Source organism: Barbus barbus (genome assembly GCF_936440315.1).
Source record: "Barbus barbus genome assembly, chromosome: 23".
Lineage (NCBI taxonomy): Eukaryota > Metazoa > Chordata > Actinopteri > Cypriniformes > Cyprinidae > Barbus > Barbus barbus.
In genome coordinates, this window is record NC_136751.1 from 2868993 (window position 1) to 2883599 (window position 14607).

Sequence of the window (14607 nt, forward strand, 5' to 3'; positions counted from 1 at the left end):
CTGCTATTTCTCTGGGCTAATGCTAATTATGTTCAGTAAGAATTGCACGAGGAGCTGTTTCTTAGGCTGTGACAGGCTAATGAACACAGGAGAATATCGGGAGACTGGCTACTCTCAGATAAATGACTTCATTACGGCCGCTTGATATTCAGGCGGCATGCATTAGCCACACGACAGCTTTCATTCGCAAAATCCAACACGTCTTTTAAAAGCTCCTTTCTCGCCGAAGCTATTTGCCGTGGGCCACGGCTTTGACGTGAGTGGAAAATAAGAGAAGTTCAGCCAAAGTGACAATTGTGTTTGCATTGAATGATTCCTCTGCAAGTTTAGATTTACTAATGCAGTTTGGTGCTGGGAAATGAAACAAAATCAATAAAGAACTGTTATGACTGATAGTATTAATATGCAAAGTCAGACATTCGTTCGAGGCTTAGAGAGAACTCAGGAATTACAGAAATTACAGATGACAACCACTTTCATCAAGTACATTCTGTTCTTTATGAGGACAGTAAAGGGTATCTCTGCTTTGCATTCATTTTTGACTCATAGAGAGTTCAGGATTGCCTGGAATCCCTTGTTGTTTGCTTTCCTGGTAGTAGAAGAATTTATAGAAGTTTATGAAAAGATCCAACAGTGTACCGTCATGTCTCTCATTATTAACCCCTTTAAGGTCACAGGCAACTAAAGTTGCCAGAAGGCTCTGCTATGGTTTTACCATCTGTTAATATGTTCTGGGTAACTATAGTGTCCTAAAACAACAGGTATATAGGTAGACAATCTTAGGCAGAGTTTGTGATGATATACTGGATAATATGTCACATTATAGTGCTTAATTCACACAGTTCTGGGTGTTTACTGTGAAAAGTATTTCAAGAAACCTATAAATGTAGCAAAAACAAGTGAACTTGGAAATTCACACCCTAAATCTGGTACCATTCTAGCATATAATGTCACTTTACAATCAAAATAATTCCCTTGTTTTCTCACATCACATCACATTACAAAAGTTGCACATTACAAACGTTGCAAATGGGCATACACATTCTACCAGAATGTGCAAATAATTATGAAAATGATTCTTAAGACATATCTTGGGGAAAAAATGCAATAATGGGTTGAGCATCTAAGATTTATTTCTCTGAATTGCTATTATTTTTAATTATTCCTGAACCTAGTTTATTGTTATTGTGTCATTTTAAAACCGCTTGACCTGGATCTGTCTTTTAAGTATCAAAGAGTAAGACTCTTTTGATTCTTTTCAATAAGTGAGCCCTTTTGCTCTAAAAGCCACAAGAGGACGGCAAGATGTGTTCTAACTCATTTCTGGAAGTGAACACAAGAGTGCGGCGTGTTAGATTCAAGCACCTAGCGTAGCCTTTGATGTGGCGACATGTGGCGCAGGCTCTCTTGTAGCACAGGGCTGATTGTTTCAAGTTCTGGTGCATTTGGGAGATGAAGCCGATCATTTCACATCTTGCTCATCAATGTGCGCTCCTGACGAGTGACTGAAATTCACAAGCATTGACATGAAGAATGACTGAAGACCAGAGCTTTGTGTTTCAAAGGCTTGATCAGTAAGAGGAAAAGAGCAAAAGCAAGTGAGAAGGATGAACTAGAGCTTAAAAAAAAAAGATAATTCACCCATGTTCACTGATCCTCACTGAGTCATATAAAAGTAATTTATGCTAACAATTAAATGCACGCGTTTGGAATTTATCAATATCGGTTTCCTCCCAGTTGCATGTCACTAGAACCCAGAGCTCCTACTGAGATTCAGAATATAGGCAAGAGAGTCCCAGCGTTCTCTCAGGCCCAGTGTAATTTAATTATAATCAAATAGCTAGCAGGGGACACCGTTTGCCGAAAACATGCTAATGGATACACATTGCGTTCTGCTTTTTGTTCCCTAGTTCCTCAGATAGGGATCTCCTTTCTTCATGTGTATTTTGAGCCTTAATGGAATTTAATATCTAAATTTGTCCTCATGTTCATTTATTTGTGTTGTGGCTTGTGGATTCAATTAGTTTTTGTTATATGCTGTTCTGCTGAACATTCAGCTTTGCTATCACAGGAATAAATAGCGTTTTAAAACATATAACAGTTATTTTCAGAAAACAGTTATTTTAAATTGTAATAGTATTTCCCAATTTTTACTGTTTTTTGATCAAATAAATGCAGCCTTGCTGAGCATAAGAGACACATTTTAACCATAGTATACTTTGTATTTGTCTGTGTGTGAGCATTCAAATTTATTTGACCGCTGGGCTGCATATCTGACATAGGTTTTGAAACTGTGATTCGAGTAAGAATAAGACATTTGTTTTTGATTTGACAGGACATCTACTTTAAGTTATCATCTTGTGGGTTAAAATGTTTGTAAACTGCAGCAGTATTAATGCATGAATCAAACTCACTCATACAACATTCCTGATAGTTTCCCCGCCCCATTTTTTAATCATATTGCTGTATGTGCACGGATACAAATCATATAGCAGAGTGAGATCCCTCACAATAGCATTAACTTGTCCTCCATCTTGGCTCCACTGAATTACTCATATCGTGTCACCAACTCCTATTGAAAATGAACGACGTTTGGTTGCTCGTTGCTGCAAATCACTGTCAGTTTGAAAGCTCCTTAATAGATGGATGGTTGAAAATTTGCACTTTGCAATGGGGATGAAGACACAGTGGAGTGGAGGTGAACTGCCGTGGAGAACATTTTATGCTATCACAAAAATGGGGTTGGAAGGAATAAGGAGGAAGTCATTTCTAAGCACTGCTGAGAGTTCAGGGAAGACATTTAAAAATAGAGCATAGTGTGCCCAAGGTAAGCGTGCAGGTAGAAGGAGTCCAGGGTCTGCATTTAATTTCAGGATCTGCGGGCAAGAGGACATACAGAGCATGCGCTATTCATCGAACTGGGTTCTGTCCTCTTGGAGTGCTGTAATGGAAATATATGGCAGCGGAAATGAGCTGAAACAAACCAGGCTCAACCTTTCACATGCTACAATCGGCGGATCACCTCTCACTGCTTCAACATGCAGTTGCGGTTTACTGCAATCCAGTACTTGCTGGGATGATGTTTCTCAATCACATTGTTTACGTGTGTCATTTTCAATGTCATGTGAACTCATTATTGGGTTAATGGAACATATTTGTGCATGAAAGCATTCATGTATGTCAGGAAGAGTACATTATGTCTCCAGGAAAAAAGTACATTAACCCAGCATAGAAATGGGACATATGCATCTCTATGGAAGGTTGCAACTTTTGGTTTGTGTGCATGAATGCACTAGTGCACATTTGTCAACCATATTTTATAATACTGAGAAAAATGTGTTTCTATAAAAGCTAAAAATAAATAAATAAATAAAACTGAGAAAATTACAGCTTCTAATGAAATAGGGCCCATTTTAGTGTTCCTCCTTTAGAATATAATTTATTTATTTTTTTTACTACTTTTTTTTTTCTCTAGACATTCATAGCCCAAGAAAATTAGTATTCCACTTTCATGCAAACTTGCAGATATAGAGGAGAAGAGAGAAATCGCTACAGATTAATGATTTGGCAAATGAAAACTAGTGAAATAAATGGTTGCAGTGGTGCAGAGATAAATTTGTGGTGCTTGGCGCAAGGTTAATAATGTAAGTATGCTAAAACCGTATTTTCAGAGTAAAGCTTAATCACACAGTGCAATGGTGGAAACTTTTTTTTTTGTCATGAGCTGAATTTTCTTCATAAATTGTGAATGGCTAAATTGTTAATAAAGGAATATGGATCAGATCGGATTAGGTTGCTCACTACTTATGAATAAAATGCAGATGGTGAAAATATGAAAACACTCAATATGGGAATTAAAATACCACCTTTAAGTTAAAACAGCCAATCAGATACTTACTAAAGTCTGTGCCTCCTCTTATCCATTAGTCATGTGACTAACACGAAGACCTGCAGGCAAAACATCCATAGATCAGCCCACAGGCCTGTCGATTTCCCATCTGTTTCAAGCCACAAATATTTAAATCACATCCATCTCGTAAGAACAAAAACAAAGATATGTGAACAAACTGCAAGTTTTGGGCACTTGCAATCCATATACAGCACCTGCTGCAGTATTTACATCATTAAAAATGGCAGGATGTTTTAAGACAATGTGAAAAACACTTAACGTGATATTAAAAGACCAAATCCAGTACACACCATATTAATGATGCATATACAGGGAAGATAAGCCCAGAATATGAACACAACAAACTAAATTAAGCTTTTCTTCATACTAGTTTTCTATGAAAAAAGCTTAATGTGCAATTTAGCATGTTCCTATTCATATTCTGCCTGTATCATCAGTAAGATGTCTACCAAATTAGGCCTTTTAATATCATTGTCTTAGTACATTCATACTCAATCATGCATTGAAGAATTGAAATTATTTATCTGGAACTTGCTAGCTAAACCAGCCTGATTTTAGCTAATCAAGTAAAATAAGTTATACCATTGGTCAGATTTGTATTTCTATATTTATTTTTATTGTTTATTTCCCTGCAAAAACCCTCACAGAATTTGGAATGGTCTTACTGGTTATTGTATGGGTTTTGTGGGTCCCTGTAATGGTCCCTGTGGGTCTCTACTGGTAATTTGTTGCCTTCTATTGGTGACACTTGGTGACACTAAATCTTAATCGGATATGGCCCAAAACACGCTACTGGACAGGGTTGTCATGTCTTTGTAACAAAATCAGCCCAAAGGCCAATCAACAGCAGCCCAAAATAATCCAGATGGCCCTATCCAAATTTCAAAAAGTCACTCTCATAACGTAAAACACATACTTTACAGTTACTGTTATGCGTTATACATAATTTCAACTTGAAAATCACCAGTAGTAATCATAAATAGTCTCTTTTCATAAAGCAGCTCAAAGGCCCTTCCTCACTTATAAAATAAAACGTATAGTTTGTCATAGTTTTATCATTGGTGGAATGTAAAATATTTCAAGACGCATTTCAGACAATTTCAGTTCGTACAATATGTCAAAGCTTTAAACAGTGAGGAAAAAAATCAGTCTGCGGCAGTAGTTTAGAAGAAGCCCCGTTTCACAGGAAAACCACAAATTTGACAAGACTTAAACTGGAAACCATTAGGTAATCATTTTAATGGTTAACAGTTGTAATGGTTTGTAATGATTTTAATGGTATTTGTAGTGGAAACCATTAGAAATCCTGTGATATTGTGCATTAAACATTATTCTGATTAGCTTCAAAATGCATATAAGCATTGCATTAATTTGTGAAGATAATCTTGATCAAAACATGTAAGACTCAAACAAACCTTTGTTGGTCACAGAGCTTATAATCCATACGCCAATGTAAAAATCCTATTGGTTTTTGTTGTTGTAGTTGTTTTTGTTGAGGGAAACAGGTGATGTGAATTTCCAGGTTGGCCTACAAAAATAGATCTTCACTGCAGTGCCTATATAACATGATATAAACATTGCAAAACATCCTTTTTAATATATTTTCATGATTATTTTATGCACTATATAAAATACCCCTAAAAATGTGTCTCAGCCCATGGAATCATTTTGGGACAGGATTCTGTGAGGTGATGCCACAACATTGCCCCATGCTGATCCATTCATCATGACTCTTGTACGCCCCCTACTGTCACAAACCTATGGCCTGCTGTGCGCTCTATCTGTAGCTCTCTTTCTCTCTCTTTCTCACCCAGCCTCCAGCCTTCCCACTCCCCACGGAGTTCCTTAAACCCAGCATTCTGAGGATAAGTGATAAGCTATCTAATTATATTCCTCATTTACAGCCTGATCCATGGGCTGATTCTTCTGAGTCACCAAGCGCTGGCCTTACCTCCACCAGCGGGGAATGATCTGAATGTATTTACCTTACGCCTGCAATTGCGCACACACACACACTCCACCCTTTATCACATGCTATCATGCGGATTATGATTTTGTAGTCATAAGGTAGCATGCACATAGCACGCGAATATTAGGTATCGCTTCAGCACTGGCGTCTAATGAAGGGGTGCAAAGTGTAACATTCCTCTCCACCAGCCTGATATTCTCCTCACTACAGCACTCCATCTGCCTCACGCTCATCTAGATGCTAATTTATTCTAATAAGAGCCAGTTAATAAACTGCAATTACGAATCAGTCGAGAGACACCACCGCATATGATTGGCAGATGCATGATTGGTGGATTGGGTTGAATTTGTGTGTGCGTGTGCATCTAAGTGCGGCTTTTGGCAGGGTTGGGAACCCATTAAGCAGGGAAGTTACTCTGAATCTATCCTAGATAAATGTTGTCTACCTTTTCATCAGTGCATTGCCTTGTTTCGTACAATTGTGAAAAAATAGGGTGAGCCGTAGCATAAGTCAAAGTTCAAGGCTCCACGGTTAAAATTGAAGATGAATATACGCTCCGGGAGCCTTATCTTTTCAAAATAACATTTCTCCGCCATTGGCACTCTACCGATTGCAGCCTATAGAAATAGACTTGCAGTTGGCACGCCGAGTCTTATCTCCTCAGGAGACATGAGGCCTGCCATAAATCAGTTCTTTTCAAGATTGAAAATGAAGACCAGACCCTCACTCCCTCACCCTTAACACATCTCTTAAATAGACCAGCCCACAGGAGACTCTTTTAAGAGTCTGCCCATTCAAAGCGAATACAATACTGCTCTTTCCTTTTAAAGCCACATTTCTAACATGCCACTGCAAGGCCTTAGTACTGCACACTTGATTGGCAGATCCTACAGATGAGATCTTTAGTCTGCTCGGTCAAAGTTTTACTCCTCTCTCGAGCGTGGGCCAGCAGGATTTGTCGATCTTGGAACTGGTAATGTGGATGTCAGCCTTGGTACGTGCTTCTGTAGCTCTACAGGGCGAACTTTAACAGTTATGCAAAAACTCTGCCTCTTATTCACATACCAACAATCTAGCTGTCTAAATCAGGGTCATCATACAGTGCACTGGATTCATAAATGTCAAGGCTGCTTGACCGACTTAGCTGACTTTCTGTGCACAGAAAGTGGGTGGTAAATAGTAAGTGATGTTTTAAAAATGATGTCTGTGTATATTTTCTAGTGAATGAAGATCAAATGATGAAGAAGAGTGTTATTATTGTCTGGCTCACATCCAGACTAGTAGTATAGTCAAGTGTAATTTTAGCATTTTAAAAGAGCCAATTCAAGTGTCTGGAGTGATGCAGTCTCACTAAAACATACCAGATTGCTGTAGTCTGCCAAATCTTCCACAACAAAGACCAAAGATTGGGAAGTACATGCATATTCATCTCTGCACCAATAAATGTGCAACAATTTATGCTTTACTGCCTTATAATATCTAATTACTTTAACTTCCACTAGAAAGTTTCTTAAAAATTGCATGCACATTCCTGAACAAGATGAACGATTAGTGTTTACGCCATTTTCGACACTCTTTTCAACTAAAAATGGAAAACTTTTCCTACATTTTGTCTGTTTGGGGGCCTGAAAATTCTTTTTTTTTCTTTGGAAACAGGTTTCAAAGTGCAAGTTTTTGAAGACAATACTGTTATTATCCTGTTTAAACTACAAAAACGCAAATTTGTGAAAGTTGTTATGTCATGAGTATTACGTGTTCGCATTATAGGTATGTGCGCAGATGCATAGTGTCTCTTTACATAGTGAACTCGCCACCTACTGGCCTGGCATGTTTAATATAGTCATTTTCACAGATCTGTGTGAATGGGGATTCTTTTGACAATGTTGCTGTCTGTTTTTGTTTTTTGTTTATTAATGCAAACTTTTCCATTTTTAGTACATCATTGTCACATAAACAAACTCCACCATTATTGTGTGTGATAAGGGCACTGAGCTTTGGCATTTATTAAATCTGGGACAGTGTTGCGCACTTATTCCTGTCATGTACATAGTCTCTCAAGTGGCCAAATTGTAACAGGAATAGGTATTGGAACAGGCCCATAGTGTTCCTATATTTTAAACAGTAGAGCAAAGCATTAGCAACGGCAAGGTTGTGGGTTCGAATCCCAGGGAATTTGTGAAGTGATAAAAATGTGTACCTTGAATGCAATGTAAGTCTGTCAAATGCATATATGCAAATTTCCATAATTCATTCTGCAAATAAACAATGCTATTAGAGGGTCAGTTCCATTCAGTGCAACTTCACAAAATGCTCATGTCTCTACCTCTACTGTGCTATCTTGTACTTCAGGAACTGCAGGACGATGCGGAAAATATACATGCATATGTGATATGAATCATTAGATGGAATAGAACGCTGCCATAAAATATTAGTAAACATTGCTAAACTGCCTATTTTCACAAAGTGAAAATCTAGTTTCGAAGAGATTCCTACGACTCTCTCTGGCAAACCGGGAAGACACACTGTCAACTCACAGTTTTGAGAATGTGACGAGTGACTATGTGCGTCTGTTCTCTCCTCAGGACCTCCGACCATCTCCAGCACACAGACCCATCAAGCTCCACATGGGGAGAAGGGACAGATCAAATGTTTCATCCGCAGCACACCACCCCCAGACCGCATTGTGAGTTACTCAGCTCTCTCCTTCCAGTGACTCAGCTCAGACAGGATTGCAGCTGTTGAGTGGGTGGTTGCTGTTGTCACATGGCTCGTGTGACTCCATTAGACTCAGTAAACACAGTCCAATAATGCATAACGCACTCATGAGTTACGATCTGTTTAATAAATGAAATTGCATCTCAAATCATTTGTTTCCTCTATATGAGTGAACGGGTATTAGACATGGCAGGCTTACAGCCCTAATTTCTCATTTAATGCATGCTTATGCCCTGTTACCACAGATCCAATTAGGATTTACCACTCTTAGATGAACCACTCCTCTCCAGGCCAATTTTTGATTCATTACTCACACATTGCATGTATGTGTGTATTTGTGGCTGTGCGCATGGAAGTGCATAGGTAATCTCTGTGCGATGTTTACCCGTGTGGCTTTGCTTTTATTGCTGTGCTATTTCTAAATGTCAGTTGAATGGGAAAGACTGCTCCTGTGGTCCGGAACAACCAGTAATAACTTTAGAAGTGTAATAACACCAATAAACACAGGTCTCTCTTTCCTTCTGAAAAGACCAGCTTGCACCAGCAAGCTAATTCAGAATAGTTTATGTTGGTTAGTATTGGTCTAGAATAGATGGTAGAGACATGCCGTTTACTTGTTGTGAAGCTGGAAAGGAGGTTCTGCTGGTTGAACCAGCCTGGTGATAAAAAGTACTTTTATATTAAGTTTTTATTTATTTATTTTTATAGAAAATGCCTTGAATAATTGTATTTGTGTACCCCATCTGCCCGATTGTTCATAATCAAACATAAACCTAGAGGTAAAATGTGTTGAAGTTTCTAAAAAATTGTTTTAGCAACACTGTAATACTATTATATTTTTTATTAATATTTTAATTAGTTTTTAATACTTTGTTCTCATGTTACTTTTAGCTATTTAGTTATATAGTTGTGTTTTTGACGTTTTTTAAATTATTTGTTTAATTGTCTCTATAGTTTTTTTTTTTTTTTTTTTTTTTTTAAGGTTTGGTTTTAGTTTTTATCACCAAATAATACTAAGTGACAATGAGCCTTGGCCATTAGCTCTAATAAAGTAAGTGTTTTTTTTGTTTTGTTTTTACATTAACAATTAACATTTAACAAGTTAAAGTCTATTTAATTTCAAGTAAAAAAATAAAATAAATAAATAATGCATTTGGTTTTTGTTTTAATTTTAAGCTAGCTATAATAACCCTGGCCAAAAAAAATAAAAAAATGTACAGTGATGCTACAGACCAGTATCAAAACAACACATGCTGGTATTTCAGTGTGGTTTCTTTTGTTCTTCATTAGGCCTGGTCCTGGAAGGAGACCGTCCTGGAGTCAGGGACATCAGGTCGCTACACGGTGGAGACAGTAAGCACAGAGGACGGAGTGCTGTCCACCCTCACCATGAGTAACATCGTACCCGCCGACTTCCAGACCATCTACAATTGCACCGCCTGGAACAGCTTTGGCTCCGATACAGAGATCATTCGCCTCAAGGAACAAGGTGGGAGCCAAGGTTCGCCAGGTTTCACCTTCTTTTCTTTAAAACATGGCTGTGGTAGAGTAGTAGTGCAGTGTTTTATAACCATGGTTTCTGAAACACTGGAATAGTCTAGAATCTTTGTTTTTCGCCATTACTTTCCATTTATCAAATTAGCAAGTCACATCTGAATAATATTAATATATTTTTTTATTTCACAAATGAAATAACTGACAGTCATGACCTACTGTAAATATGACAATCAGTAATAAACTTGTGCATTAGTATATTTCCACACCATGAGTCGTGGCATATTTTAAGTGAATCATTGAATCAGTGAGTTGTTGAATTAAGGGTCACTAATGAAACAAACAGTGCTTTTTCCATGGCTTTTGAAAGCAGTGGAATAGAGCAGAATCTGAGGGGGAAAATAATAGTTTCTTCATTACTTCCCATTTATTACTTTATACATTATGAATCAATTTACACAAGATTAGCAAATCACATTTAAATCATATTAATGTATTTTAATGTATTTATACCAATTTTAGATTACAAATTTCATTCAGCTCTTTCCAAATGATTATTTCAGAGGAATATCAATAGTGATTGCACATTTAACTGCATCTTCAATAAATGATATAAATGTATTAACAACACTTAGTACTATTTCATTTGCAGCCTTGTTACAGTGATTAATTTCTTTCTTGTGCATTTCTTATAATCTATTTCCCCATTGCTTTCATAGTTTGTATTTGTTTACATGCAATACATTTTAGTCCTGTTTTGACTGACTTTAATGGATCTTTAATGGATTGGTTTCCCCAAAAAATTAACATTTGTTATTTCAAACCCTAATGATTAAAAATGTACATAATGTGCTGGTCATTCTGTTCCGTGGAATTACAATGAATGGGGACTGAAGTGTTCAAGCTTGAATACAAAAAAAAGATGCAAATGCATAAATATATATATAGGGTGACAATACACCCCTTTTTCCCCCGACATGTCCTGGCTGATTTCTAAATTGCCTAAAATATCAGAGTTTTGGATTTGTTTTCCTAAATTGTCTTGCTAAGGAAAAGACAGAAAAGTAGTTTGACCAATAGCATTCGAGCTTTGTACATAATCGACCAATCGTGGCATGTAAAAAGGCGGGATAGACAGAGAATGGTTAAATCAACGCAAATACGCAAGTACTGTACATATAATGCACGAGTACTGTAAAGAGCACACCACTAATAATACAAAGCCAAAACCTGTACATATTAGCCAATTTAGAAATCCCAGCTGTGAAAAAAAGGCCATATGGTTACCCTAGACTTTTCTGAGGACTTCTAAAGCCGTACAATGTGTGACAAACATTTTTGGGAAAACTATTCCTTTAACTAAAACAATCTATATTTCTGGGTTTATAAGAACTGCATACAATAATTCAGACATTAAACAGGCATAAACTGTGAGTACGCAGAGGTCGTAATGCTTAGTTTGTATTGGGAGCCAGTAATTAACTTTGTGTAGGTACAGCTTATTGTCTGACTCAGCCTCTCATTATCATTTGGCTGTAAAATCTGGCCTCCGTCTTTTGGTTTAAATATGCCAACAAGAGCACAAATAAAACAGTTGAGTTGGCTCTAATTAACCTAAAGCCACAGCTTCTCGAAACACTCCTGGGATTGTTGGAATCCACATTACACCCACGTCCTATCAGAGTCCCTAAATGAGCGAGATGAACGATAACAGCCGATGCAGGGTTCAGTTCATGCACACGCAAGACATGTTATGTGTGTGTCATGCGCTAAAACGTATGCAATAATTGGCATAGCTGCACACCGTCAGATTAAAGTGAAGGTACCTGAGTTTTTGCTAGAACGTGATGTTGGTGTTAATTGCCTGTGCAAGTTCTTTTGAATAGACACCTTGAAGGTGAGAATGTCTCCTTGACATGGCATTTGACATTCTCATTTGTTCCATACAAGTGTGAGTCTGGAAATATGTTCCGGAGTGAACGGCGGTGTCTGTGTTGGAGCGCTTATTTACTGGATTTACCCGTCCTGTCCATGCTGTGTTATTGTAGAAGGCTTTGTTTTGTTTTCCAACAGAATCCCTCCCTGTTGCCGTGATCATCGGCGTGGCAGTTGGCGCTTTCGTTGCTTTCATCGTCCTCATGGGAACCATCGGCGCGTTCTGCTGTACGCGCTCCCAGAGAAGTATGTACCTCTCAGCCCATCGCAGTCCTGCATGTCCATCACCAGAAAATGCTAAGTGCTCCTCAGTCAGACAAAGAGCAGGGTGTTAGGGTGTTCATGTCACTTCACAGAAACCGAGCCTTTATTTCTATATCTTCCTTTTCATTGAGTGTTTGTGTAGGGTTGGGCGGCATGATGGTTTAGAGCAGAAATGCATCATCTGTCTGCAATGCTGCTGAAAATCCTACAGTAGAAACTCTAGCTGTTTTCCGAAGTAGACAGTGTATTTTGCTTTGGTGCGCTGTGTATTTATAACTAAGCTAATTTAGGATGACCATACATCCTCTTTTTCCCAGACTTGTTCTGGCTCGGATTGCTAAATTACCTAAAATGTCTAGGTGTTGGCTTTGCTTTCCTATTGCTGTCATACTTGCTGAAGGTAATGACTGAAAAGTAACTTGTAGGCATTGTACATAGTATGCAATTATGCAAGTACATATGTGTAAAAATGCAAGTAGATAATATATGAGAAAGTCAATAGGAAAACAAAGCAAAAACCCAGAGATTTCAGGCAATTTAGGCATGGCCGTATGGTCACCCTAACCTCTTAAGACCCTGTGGCCTCATATGAGGACATTTATATTTTTATTGAATTTCTCTGAGACTATACATGCCACAGTTTTAAGTCTGGATGTCCTGTAAAGAGCACATTCAGGGCTTTTCAGAGATACCAAATGATTGGATGTTTCACCATGACCACTCCCTCTCCTTGGTCTTCAAAAATGTCTGAAATTAATTTAGTGACACTCTTATGAAAATATGATAATATTTTGTAATTGTCATTTAAATCGGTCTCATTTTTAAATTGTGTCATAAATTAACATCTCAAAATGTATGGGTTTTAATTCAAAATATGACTTTCTGTTATGAAACAGGGTGTTGATTTCATACATGTCTTCATTTGAGGACACCGCGACTAAAAGCATGTTTATTATGAATTTTGGGAGACATAACAAATGAATAGGGAAATAAATTATATTTCAATATTCTATTAAATATTATATATTATTATGAAAATCTAGTCAATTATTACTCCCATTATTACACTTGTTTTTTTTTTCATTACATGCTGCCCCAAAAACACATTAATATACAAATTAGATTTAATTTATAGATACAATGTATATAATGAGAAAACCCGTTTATGGCCATTTTACATAAAGAAAAAATGTATATCGAATTATTATGTTATAAAATAGTTGATAATCAAAGTTTGGTATAAAAAAAAATTAATAAAACAAATCTTAAACTAAAAATGTATTGGTGACTTAAAAAATCAATAGTCAATAGGCATTCTTCATTCATTTTTTTTTTTTACATTATTCTAAATGCTTTAAACAATGTAAAGACATGAAAAAAAAAATCCTAAAACTTTTTTCTCTGGTCTTAAGAGGCTAAGCTAATTGGTTAGGTTTAACTGTTTTTACAGTAATCTACAGTAGAAATGTTGCAACTTGTTTTACTAATTGCAGTAATTAACTGAACAGGTGTACAAATGTACACAAATTGGCTATTTTAAAATAGCATAGCATATTCAGTCATACTTTATATGTATTGTTATTTACAGCTACATTTTCGTGCATTTAGTACAATCTAAAAAAAAAAAAAAAAGTTTTAAAATTAATATAAATAAGTTATAAAATTAGGAGGCATACTATTGCATGAATGAAACATCATAAGTTTGACTTTATTCTATAAACATTACCAATACATTCATGAATTGTTTGGTTTTTATTCTCTTTTTTTCCAGTAAAATTCTGACTTTTTTTTTTACTTTTGTGCTTAAAAAAAATATATATTTTTTACTAATGTTACTATGAAATAAAGCTTTTGTCATGCCGCCTACCCTTATCTCTGTATTTCTTATTTGTTTTCCTTTAACCGCGACCATCCTCTGTCATGATCAAAAGAGAAAACAGCTCATCCATGTACAGGTTAGCGTCAGACAGTGAACAATGAGCTTGCAGTTTCCGATTGTTGGTGGCATTGGGTTGAGCATGTTGTTGTTGTATGCCACAGAAGACACTCACCTGGTTATGCCTACACTGCCCACCTCCATCTGTGCTCAGCAGAGAGAACTTGCAAGCAAAATTAAGACAGAAAGTAAGACCTGTTACCTGACCGTTACCAATTATCTGTAATCATTGTTCTTCAATGCGTCAACATGAGCTGTGTGAGTCTCTGTGGTTCCTCTAGGGTTCCTCTTATCTTAGTTCTGTGGTGTTATGCTGCCTTCAAGTCCTCCTGGGAAGTTCCTACTCAGAGTTGTGGATGTTTGGATGTTGTAATTATAATGGAA

At 37.0% G+C, this 14607-nt stretch overlaps 1 protein-coding gene across 1 annotated transcript in view; it reads left to right on the forward strand.

The window, feature by feature from the left end:
- The window catches only part of LOC306842604 (kin of IRRE-like protein 3), a 201639-nt gene that overhangs the window by 176851 nt on the left and 10181 nt on the right, over positions 1-14607 (forward strand). Inside the window, exons 10-12 of the mRNA XM_079373559.1 lie at positions 8462-8562; positions 9885-10083; positions 12162-12269. Coding sequence (XP_079229685.1) covers positions 8462-8562; positions 9885-10083; positions 12162-12269 — 408 coding nt within the window. The remainder of the gene's footprint in view (positions 1-8461; positions 8563-9884; positions 10084-12161; positions 12270-14607) is intronic.